The 12,052-nt window shown below is 43.1% G+C and overlaps 1 protein-coding gene across 8 annotated transcripts in view; it reads right to left on the bottom strand.

Moving 5' to 3' along the window:
* LOC125884159 (oocyte zinc finger protein XlCOF22-like) overlaps positions 1-12,052 on the bottom strand; it is a 78,596-nt gene that overhangs the window by 43,977 nt on the left and 22,567 nt on the right. The window contains exon 2 of one of the 8 annotated variants that reach the window (XM_049568980.1): positions 8,829-10,646. The exons of 4 other annotated variants lie outside the window; for them this stretch is intronic. In XM_049568980.1, coding sequence (XP_049424937.1) covers positions 9,235-10,646 — 1,412 coding nt within the window. In that variant the 3' untranslated portion in view covers positions 8,829-9,234. Of the gene's footprint in view, positions 1-2,053; positions 2,720-8,828; positions 10,647-12,052 lie in introns of those variants that run through there. 3 more of the 8 variants (XM_049568982.1, XM_049568983.1, XM_049568976.1) reach the window with 3 other exon arrangements.

Genomic DNA, 12,052 nt, shown 5'->3' with positions numbered 1-12,052 from the left:
CCTCTCTTGTGGAATCATCTTCCTGTTACGGTCCGGGAGGCAGACACCATCTCCACATTTAAGACTAGACTTAAGACTTTCCTCTTTGATAAATAGTTAGGGCTGGCTCAGGCTTGCCCTGTACCAGCCCCTAGTTAGGCTGACTTAGGCTTAGTCTGCCGGAAGACCCCCCCTATAATACACCGGGCACCTTCTCTCCTTCTCTCTATCTCGCTGCATGTCACTAACTCGGCTTCTTCTCTGGAGCCTTTGTGCTCCACTGAGTTGCAGGTTAACTTATATCACAGCGGTGCCTGGATAGTGTGACGTGTGTGGTTGTGCTGCTGCCGTGGTCCTGCCAGATGCCTCCTGCTTCTGCTGTTATCATTAGTCATACTTCTACTGTTATTACACACATATGACTATTGTCACATATGTATACTAGCAGATATTAATATTTACTTTCAACATATTGTACCACAGTAGCCCTGTGAGGCAAATTGTGATTTGTGATATTGGGCTTTATAAATAAAATTGATTGATCGATTGATTTGATTTACTGTTACCTAATGTGTAGTGTTTTTAAGACCATACGAAGGCCACCCACTATCTCATGTGAGCCAGATATTTGAATTGTCACCTACTTAAAACGTGGGCGTACCGATCTCTCATTGAGCCGAGGTCATGCTAACAGTAGCTAACGCGGCTCCATTGACTTGCATGTTAAGTAGCTAGCAGGCTAGTAAGGTAGTTGACTTTGTTGATGTATTTTGCGGTCTATGGCTTAACGTAAAAAGGAATTAATCTGAAGTACGTCATACATGAACTCTTTAAACACCAACCTGTTCAGAGTTTAATGTTATGTTATTGCCAACACAGCAGACTCTAAAGAAAAGCTTTTTTTTTTACATGTGTGCAAAGCAGACTGCAGTATTGGAAAAATACACAGTACTAGTATGAATTATGCGATTCATTCTGAAGTGTCAGAGGACTGAGTTGTTCTCCATGTGCTTATTATGTTAATCCCTGTGTTGTTTCTTGAACTCTATGTAAAGAAAAGAATGTGCTATCCAAATAAATTTGCTTTGCACTGCATTTCCTTGCCTTTGTCTGACCACAAACATATGTTGGATGTTTTGGTACAAACAGGTTACAATGTTAGGTGAAACTAGACGTTGAGAAATCGGTCTGTATTTGTTACTCTTATTTACAGCAGTTTCAGGAAGTATGGCCAAACAATATTTTTCTATGCTTGAAATTACTTACAACTAAAACACTAATTTAGATGAAGTGTAATGAACATCTTGAGTATCAATATCTAGGAGAAGTGGAGCTGAGGCTTTGTCAAATCCACCTCTGAGGTGGGATCCAAATAATCCTGAAATCTGGTATTAAATTGATCCAGATCTCTGCCTTAACTTTTGAAACACCCAAATGCAGCCTTTATCTGGATTAAAGGGAGGATTGGATTAATTTACCAGATCTGAATACTGATGCTCAGGATCAGGATCCTCTTGATCTGTGTTGAAATACCTAGTTTTCAGATCAGATCAGGATTTAATCCAATCCGGCCAGGATAATCCTATCAGATCACTTTGAAATACTGGGCCCAGAGGAGCGAACGGCAGCAGAAAAGCTAACTGCACCAGAGAAGCTAACGACACCAGAAAAGCTAACGACACCACAGAAGCTAACGACGCCAGAGAAGCTAACGACACCACAGAAGCTAACGACGCCAGAGAAGCTAACGACACCAGAGAAGCTAACGGCACCACAGAAGCTAACGACACCAGGGAAGCTAACGACACCACAGAAGCTAACGACGCCAGAGAAGCTAACAGCACCACAGAAGCTAACGACACCACAGAAGCTAACGACGCCAGAGAAGCTAACAGCACCACAGAAGCTAACGACACCACAGAAGCTAACGACACCACAGAAGCTAACGACGCCAGAGAAGCTAACGACACCACAGAAGCTAACGTGGCTTTTAAAAGTCGACAGACTGAATATTTATTGAACAAAGCTGCAGTTATATGATTAATAATGAACTTGTAATGTTTAATGAACAAACCTGCTCTGTGTAACCGAAGCTGAGGGTTGAAAACAGCGTCCAGTAGTTTCCGTTGTCGCTCGTTCTCCTCTTTTGATCGACAAAGTTCCTCCTCGTACTCTGCTATCGTTCTTTCAAACAGCCCAAATATCTCTTCAGCAGCCGCAGTTAGTCGCTGCTTCACAAACGATCTCAGCATTTGGACTTTAGACATGTTCACACTTTAAAAGCAGTGAGCATTTAAATACGAACTCTTCCAAGTGTGCTGTTTATCCAAGTCTCGAGGCGTTTGAGCTCGTGATGTTGCCTGCTGTGCCGATGCTTCCAAGCCGAGCAAGGAGGATCTTAATCCAGGAAGTGTTTCCCCGATGCGCGTTTTTTTCCTTCTTCTTTCAACTTTAAACTTAAAAGGTGCATACCGCCACCTACTGTACCGGAGTATGTAGAACAGGATCTAGTTTTACATTATATCATATCATATGAGAATAAATAGGCCTACCTAAATAAATAAACAAATCCAACCAGTAGTAACAATAAATAAACAAACAAAACAGTCAGCAGCTATATTCTATGAAACAAACCAGTACTAACTAAGAAATCTATTACTCCCCTCTGCATTCCCCACACCTTATCTCCCTTGGTTCCCTGTATCCCTTCCAAATTCCGTCTCGTCCTGCCTCTCTCACCCTTTGTTGTAACGTAATCCTTTCTTCATTATATTTAGTACAGTGCATAATTACATGTTCCACATTTTCTAATTTATTACAAATTGCACAACCCCGCAAATTTACTTTTCCCAATAAAAATAAAGTTGCCTTCAAACCATATTGTATTCCATAATAAGTTCTGCCCTTACTGTCCTCATCCCACTTGTTACAGCTGGTAAACAATGGAGGAGAAACTGGTGGTAGCTGTTGTTCAATACTCAGAGCTGTACGGCTCGATGATAGACAGCAGGTTGTCAAACTGCCCCTGAGTCATCCTAAAATAATTCTGTAAACGTCCATGATGGAGGAGAAGCTCCTGGACCAACTGGTGCTACTCCCCATGATCCAGCCTCTTTTTTAGGGTCTCATGTACCCACACAGATCTCTGTTTATCTGCTGATAGCCTCTCACCCTCAACCAGAGCTACAGACAGTACCCTCTGCCTCAACATTTTTAACAACTAGCCTAAATAAAGGGTAGATTGATTACACTGGAAGGTTAGTGTGAGGGGATGATGGCGTGGTTGCCTGGCCACCCTGCCCTTTTCCGTTAGTGGCATTCAAATAAAAATAAAAATAATTTTTAAAAAAACAGTAAGAAATGCATTAACAATGAAAAAAAAGCCACATCCTGACAGCTGAATATAGATGACAGTATTACTTAGAGCTAACTGCTAAACAGATACAAAAATAACATAAAGTACAAGTGGTTATTCCGGATTTTACCCTTTGAAACCTGGAGAGACATCAGCTTCCTTGTGCTGCATCCAGACGTCTTTCATAAGCGTAACCTTTGAAACCTGAATGTACTGGTTCGGTTTCTTTCGAGAATGTCCTTACAAGGCAATGAGCCCCTCGGCAAGAAATTTCAAGAAAATAGCAAAACGTAACAAGAGCTGAAAAAGCTGAAAAAGAAAAGAAAGAGGGGGATCCAGTTGGTCAAAATCGGGTACAAATTCAGCCATGACTACTCCAAACAGAGTAATTCCTCGCGTCTGTAAGCTTGCTTCAGCGGTAACTTCCTGCAACGACTCAAATCTCGCGAGATCAACTGCCATAAACCACAAAAGAAGAAGAATCTTGTTAGACGTGAGATTTCAGAGCCAGCCTTTCACTCTCTGAGTGAGTGTTTTGACTTGCCACAACAAACATGTCCGAATTTTTACCCGATTTTGACCAACTGGATCTGGATGAGCCATTTGAATTTGATGACCGCCCGTATTTACTTGAACACGGAATACACGGGCGTAGAGCTCATTGAAATTGAAGAGTGGACGAGCAGAGAGAGGGAGCAGCAACAGGCAGAGGAACATGTCCGAATCCAGCTAAAGGTAAACACAGATGTTCATTTCTCCCTTCCGTTATGTTGTCGGATAATTATACTAACAATCTGTGTCAAAAAAATGCACTTTCAGTGGACGTACTTTGACGTTGTTTGACACTGTCTGAGTGCCCTATTATTTAATACAGCGCGTGCTCACGGGCTGCAGGCAGGTCAGCCCTAGCTTCATACTGGAGAAAATATTGAACATCCTATCACTCATATAGACAAAAGTAGATCGGAAAATAGGGCCCAGGTTGAAAAAAACATTAGTTCCCCTTTAAAGCAAAATTTCAGTTTATTTCAACCTGTCTCCTATCGTCCTAAATTTGTTTCAAGTCACTAGTGACATAGAAATAATCGTTAGCATGTTAGCCATAGCCGTAGTGTCAGACCTGTAAAAACGTAAGTGAACGGGCATCCTTTCAAGCGCAAAGTTAGTCCACTAAACAAGCTTTTTTTTCCCACAAAGACCGCCTCATATCGTTAGGATAAATGTCAGAGAACATATAGAAAACAACATGTAAACGTGTTGTCTTACCTTACCGGTGTGCTGTCATGTTTGTTGTTTACCATTTAGCTAAGGCTGCAACCGGTTCCATTCCTTGCAACAGAGGTTTTCCTCTTCTGTGGGCACTGGGGTACAGCATTCACAGGTAACGTTACACCACTGAGCTCCAGAGCTACGCAGCCTTGCAGCAGCCATTTCTCCTCTCGTCCTCTACCTGTTGTGCCTCTCTCTCTCTCTCTCTCCTCCTCCATTCTTCAATTTCATGAAGCTCTTCGTTAGTGTATTCTGGCTCAAATAAATAAGGGCAGCCATTGCCTCTCGATGTGGAAAGCCTATATACTAACATTCCACATTTAGGTGGTCTTCAGAGTTGTTGTCTTACCTTACGTGTGTTTACCGTTTACCTCTGCTTCCCAAAGCGCGATCGAAATATCACAAGAACAAGCAGCGATCTCATACCGTGCCTGAAATCTCGCAAGAACAAGCTGCAGCAGCTGCAAGGCAGAACCGGACAGTAGCCTGAAAAGTTCATTCATTTATTTTATGAAAGATTTATAGAATAATGGCTGACTTTTTGCCAGACTTCAACTTTGTGGAGGAGGAATTTGATTTTGCAGAGTTTGATGGCCGCCCTTATTTATTTGAGCCAGAATACACTGACGAAGAGTTTGGTGAAATTGAAGAACGGAGGAGGAGAGAGAGGCACAACAGATAGAGGATGACAGAGGAGGAATGGCTGCTGGAAGGATTTAGCTCTGGAGATTGGTGGTGTAACGTTACCTGTGAATGCTGTGCCCCAGTGCCCACAGAAGAGGAATGCCTCTGTTGCAAGGAATGGGACCAGTTGCAGCCTTAGCTAAATGGTAAACAACAAACATGGCAGCACACCGGTCAGGTAAGACAACACGTTTACATGTCGTTTTCTACATGTTCTCTGACATTTATCCTAACGATATGAGGCGGTCTTTGTGGAGAAAAAGCTTGTTCAGTGGACTAACTTTGCACTTGAAAGGATGCCCGTTCAATTACATTTTTACAGGTCTGACGCTACTATGCGCCCCGGCTGTATCTAGGCTAACGGCTAACATGCTAACTATTATTTGTATGTCACTAGTCACTTGAAACAAATTTAGGACGATAGGAGACGGGTTGAAATAAACCGAAATTTCCCTTTAAGCCTAAGGTGAAATTGTTGAAGAGAGGTATCTGGTTCCTTTTTAACTGTCACATTACTGCTGTATGATGGATCAATAGTTATACACTCACTGGCCACTTCATTAGGTAGACATGGTGAAGACGAGCTGCTGAAGTTCAAACTGAGCATCAGAATGATGAAGAAAGGTGATGTAAGTGACTTTGAACATGGCATAGTTGTTGGTGCCAGACGGGCTGGTCTGAGTATTTACTGGGATTTTCAGCACAACCATCTCTAGGGTTTACAGAGGATGGTCCCAAAAAGAGAAAATATCCAGTGAGCCAAAATGCCTTGTTGATGCCAGAGGTCAGAGGAGAATGGCCAGACTGGTTCAAGATGATAGAAAGGCAACAAGAAGTCAAATAAGCACTGGTTCCAACCAAGGTGTGCAGAAGAGCATCTCTGAAGCAACAACACCTTGTCCAACCTTGAAGCAGATGGGCTACAGCAGCAGAAGACCACACCAGGTGCCACTCCTGTCAGCTAACAACAGGAAACTGAGGCTACAGTTCACACGGGTTTTCTCACCAAAACTGGACAATAGAAGATTGGAAAAACCACATTCAGATGGAAGCATGGATCCATCCTGCCTTGTATCAACGCTTCAGGCTGCTGCTGCTGCTGCTGCTGGTGTAATGGTGTGGGGGAGATTTTCTTAGTACCAACTGAACATGGTTTAAACACCACAGCCCACCTGAGTATTGTTGCTGAGCGTGTCCATCCCTTTATGACCACAGTGTACCCATCTTCTGATGGCTACTTCCAACAGGATAACGCACTGTTCAGTCCAAAAACCAGAATGAGACTGCGAGCCTTAAGTTGACACGTGTGACACGGAAAACAAAATGTGTGTTTACTGATCCACGCTGTCTTGACAGTATGAACTTGCCCAAAATATCTACAACACAGTCAGAAAACTGTGTGGCTCCACTCCCCACACATGAGCAACTAACTGGGGGTGCAACAATTAGTCGACTAATTGGTGACTATTTTAGTAGTCGACTAATCAGTTTGAGTTATTTTTGATAGAAAAGTACTATAAAGTACCCCAAAATACTCTTATTGCAGCTTCTTACGTTCAAATATTGGCACCTTTACACACTCTCCCATGACGCTGATCTTAAACCCTTTGCCATGAGTATGAAGGAAGACGTTATATGACATAATTTTGGGGCTTGGGAGAGACGGGCCGACAGTTAATACATTTTTCGACAAAATGATTAATCGACTAATCGAAGAAATAATCAACAGATTAGTCCACAATGAAAATAATTGTTAGTTGCAGCCCTCTAACTAACTAACTAACTTTTCTCATCTGTCCATGAATGACAAAGCTGTCAGTCTCTTCTCAAAGAGACAGTATCATATTTCTCCTCGTGACTTTCTACTAACTCACATGCATAAATGTAAACAGTTAACACTACTAAGTATTATAATTGTACAGATTAACATGCATTGTACAAAATAAACAAATAACATGTAAATATGTAAATACTGGAAATATGTGAATACTGCGTAACTGTTAAATATGAGTTTGGCGCCAACACGCACTATGTCACAAAGCTCAGATCATCTCAAACTGGTTTCTTGAACATGACAATGAGTTCACTGTACTCCAGTGGCCTCCACAGTCACCAGATCTCAATCCAATAAAGCACCTTTCTATCTTTCTAATACCTTTTTAATCTGTGACACCAAGAATTAAAAAGGGGGTCCAACCCGGTACCAGTGATGTTACGTCTGATACTGAAGTCCCGAGGTCAGTGTCGAGCAAAGGGGGCGTGTCCAAATGAAACCTGTGTCGAAGCCTGTATCGTTTTTCAGAATATCACTTGACCAAAGACAAATGAGCCCCTGTTTGTCTGGAATCACATGACTGCCCCGTTGTGTGATTCGAGCTGTTTCAAAAGGCGCGGGAAATACAGGAAGTGTTCTGATCTGAGGTGATACTGAGGATTGTTACGTGCAGAGGATTGAGTGAGAGACTGACAACATATCTAAGAAAATGGAGCCACCCAAAAGGCGAAGGACATCTGCAGTTTGGGAGCATTTTGACCTGATATCTTCCAAAAAGGTAAAATCTAACGGACATCTGCTGGAAAGAAAAACAAAAAACAAACAAACAAACAAAAAAAATGGTGAAGCAATGGCCGGAAAGATTCGATACATTCACGGGTCTTCATCACACCATCACTACCCAGTACTAGCAAGGTGTACCTAATAAAGTGGCTGGTGAGTGTAATAAATTTTGCAGCTTACTCTATCAATGAGGGTTGCCTCCTTTGTCTGGCTCAAAGCCAAAGTGTTGCCATAGTGGCACATTCTTTGATTTCTTTGAGACTAAATTTTCCACCATTATCGACTCCCCAGGCTACAATAGAGGCCTTGGCGCATACGCACTCGCACCCCGTAGCTCAGTCCCCGCCCCACCCCCACCCCCCTCTCTCTCCCCTGCTCGCTGTGCGCTTGGCGAAGACACAGACACAGGTGCTCACAGACTCGGGCATACTATAAGCGGAGTCGAGCGCACTTCCACGTTGTAGTTTCCTGTAAAAATGTACATGAAAAATACATGCCAAGCAGTTTTGTGTGACAATGGTGTGCGAAGCGGAGTCTGCGCGGTCGTGCTTTGCGCGCACAGGGCTTGCGGACGTCCACTTTTACCGGGCATACCTCCGCCTGCGTTCCACCCGAGTACGCGGTCTGGTCGGTCTCAAAACAACAAAACCCAGTCCAAGACGGAGTACTGAACCGAATTGGTATTACCGAGAACCGACCCAACCCTACACATAAATACAAAATACATATGTGGACATCAGATTTACTGCTCTATTTACAGGAAGTAAACACGTTACCTGTGTCCCTTGTGAGTTATGAAATCCCACTAAAGAGTAGGTTTGTCCTATTACATATCTGAAGAAAAAAACATGATGGCCAGAAGTAGAAATAGCTAATGACACCAGAGAAGCTAACGTGGCTTTAATCGTCGACAGACTGAATATTTATTGAACAAAGCTGCAGTTATATTATTAATAATGAACTTGTAATGTTTAATGAACAAACCTGCTCTGTGTAACCGAAGCTGAGGGTTGAAAACAGCGTCCAGTAGTTTCCGTTGTCGCTCGTTCTCCTCTTTTAATTGACAAAGTTCCTCCTCTTATTCAGTTATCATTATGAATTCATCATTCATGTTTAGCACTGAAGCTGTAAGAGTTTAACTTGATGAGTTAAACGACAGTGTGACCAGGAGAGATCCAAACTGTGACTCGCAGTCGCATTTTGTGACCATGGAGCTCTAATGCGACTGGCAAATAGTATAAATACATGAAGTGGAGAGGCCTAAGTTTGTTACCAGCTTGCAGTGAATAAGTCCTGACATTTAAAAGGCGCCGCAGTAACAGTTTAACCTTCTGCTAACTGCTAACAACTGACAGGAAGCTACAAGTTCACAGCAAAAACATGACTGAGATTATCTGGTCTCTTTCCAATCATTGTCACGATCATCAGTCTCAGGTTGTAAATGTGTGTCTGGATCTGAGTTCCTGGCTGGTTCTGGTCCTCCACAGTTTTCTCCATCAGCCTCTGTTTCCATCTGTTCAGCTGAGCTGCTGGCTGGAGGCTCTGCTTCTCTGTTCTCCTCAGTTTCACTTTGATGAGGCTGTGAGGACTGACACCCAACACACTGATGGTTTATGAGTTGGTGAGGCCAAGTGAATCTCTGGTCACAAACATGGCAGCTGAGAGGTTTCTCTCCTGTGTGGACTGTCACGTGACTAACTAAGTTTTCTTTGAGCAGGAATCTCTTCCCACTTCTTATGTGTTTCTGCAGATCTCCATGACTACAAAATCTCTTCCCACACTCAGAGCAGCCAAATGGTGTTTCTCTTGTATGAGTTCTCATGTGTATATTCAAACCATTTCTTTGAGAAAATCTTTTCCCACACTCAGAGCAGCTCAATGGTTTTTCTCCTGTATGAGTTCTCATGTGTATCTTCAGAGTATTTGAGTGAGAAAATCTTTTCTCACACTCAGAGCAGCTGAATGGTTTTTCTCCTGTATGAATTGTCATGTGTGTCTTCAGAGCACCTGAATGAGAAAATCTTTTTCCACACTCAGAGCAGCTAAATGGTTTTTCTCCTGTGTGAATGCTCATGTGTCTCGTCAGATGACCTGTTTGAGAAAATCGTTTCCCACACTCAGAGCAGCTGAATGGTTTTTCTCCTGTATGGGATCTCATGTGTATCTTCATTGTTGAACTATGACTATATCTTTTCCCACACTCAGAGCAGCTAAATGGTTTCTCATCAGCACTACATTTTGAATCACTGATGGGGGCTTTATCATTTTTAAGAGAGTTTAAACCTGACCGAGGTTTTCTGGTCTCTGTCCAATCATCATCATCATCACTGTCATCAGTCTCAGGTTCAGAAGACTCTCCAGTCTTGTCATCAGTCTCAGGTTGTAAATATGTATCTGGATCTGAGTTCCTGGCTGGTTCTGCTCCTCCACAGTCCTCTCCATCAGCTCCAGTTTCCATCTGTTCAGTGTGTCTTTGATGAAGCTGTGAGGACTGAGGTTTCTCTTCATCATCTTCACTCTTCACAGGGACAGGAGTGAATGTGAACTCCTGTTCCTCTTTAATGTGTGGAGGCTCTGGGTCCTCCTGGTCCTCTTTAATGTGTGGAGGCTCTGGGTCCTCCTGGTCCTCTTTAATGTGTGGAGGCTCTGGGTCCTCCTGGTCCTCTTTAATGTGTGGAGGCTCTGGGTCCTCCTGGTCCTCTTTAATGAGTGGAGGCTCTGGGTCCTCCTGGTCCACACTGGAGCTCCACTCCTGCTGCTCAGGGGGAACCTCTTCTTTAACCACCAACAGCTGCTGGACGTCTGCAGGAAACAGGAAACACACAGATGTTACAGAGAAATGTTGTCGTTCATTCACATCACAGCTCAAAAACTCCTTACTGAACTTCTACAGATCTCTGAGCATCAAACAGCTTCACAGGGTTCACTCAGCTGTGTCAGAGTGAGTGAGGTTGAGGTACAGTTGCAATCAAAATTATTCAACCCCCATTGCATATTAGGCTTATTGGCAAAATGTACAATTTTTCAGCTGTTTGCAATAAACAAAGTCAACAAGAACAGTTGAAATAGTTTAATAAAACTAATATTACCATGGTTTTTATCCAAATTCAACACAAAATGCTACTTTTAATCACTACTGCAGTCTCAAAATTATTCCACCCCCTGTTTCAAGCACACCTGATGCAACTAATCAAGGGTTTCATTAGTTCAGGTGTGCTTGAGACAGAACACATAAATACCTGGACTGGCTAGGGTTTTGTTGAGAGTGATGTTTGATTGCATGTTAGAAATATGGCTCAGTCAAAAGAATTGTCCAAAAAGTTCAGAGAAGAAATCATTGCCTTGCACAAACAAGGAAAAGGATACAAAACGATAGCAAAAGCTCTGAATGTTCCTAGAGATACAGTTGGAAGCATAGTTCCCAAGTTCAAAGTTCAAGGAACAGTGGCTACACTACCTGGACGTGGCAGAAAGAGGAAACTATCAGCAGCTGCCACCAGATTCCTGAGGAGGCAAGTGGTCAAAACCCTGACTGCAAAACACCTGCAGCAAGACTTGGTGGCAGCAGGCACTGAGGTTTCAGTTTGTACAATAAGGCGCATACTAAACACCGAAGGGCTTCATGCCCGGACTCCAAGACGTACACCACTACTGACCCAAAAGCACAAGAAAAGTCGGCTCCAATATGCTCAAAACCATATAAATAAGCCACAGAAGTTTTGGAATTCTGTTCTGTGGAGTAATGAAACAAAACTGGAACTTTACAGGCCTATGGAACAGTGGTATGTCTGGAGGAAGAAGAATGAAGCATATGCTGAAAAGAACACCCTGCCTACAGTGAAGCATGGCGGTGGCTCAGTGGTGCTCTGGGGCTGCTTTGCTGCCTCTGGCACTGGAAACCTGCAGCGTGTGGGGGGCACGATGGATTCAGTCAAGTATCAGGAAATCTTAGGTAAAAATGTTGTGCCGTCTGTGAGGAAGCTGAAGCTTGGGCGTCATTGGACCTTCCAACAGGATAATGATCCAAAGCATACCTCAAAGTCCACCAAGGCTTGGTTTCAGAAGAAGAAATGGAAGATTCTAGAGTGGCCGTCACAGTCGCCTGACTTGAACCCCACAGAAAATCTCTGGTGGGATTTGAAGAAGGTGGTTGCAAAATGCACACCCAAGAATATTACTGAACTGGAGGCCATTGCCCATGAAGAATG

The sequence above is a fragment of the Epinephelus fuscoguttatus genome, linkage group LG23, assembly GCF_011397635.1.
Source record: "Epinephelus fuscoguttatus linkage group LG23, E.fuscoguttatus.final_Chr_v1".
In the NCBI taxonomy this organism is placed as follows: Eukaryota; Metazoa; Chordata; class Actinopteri; order Perciformes; family Serranidae; genus Epinephelus; species Epinephelus fuscoguttatus.
Note: the sequence above shows the minus strand (reverse complement) of the source record. Positions and strands in the feature narration are given on the sequence as shown.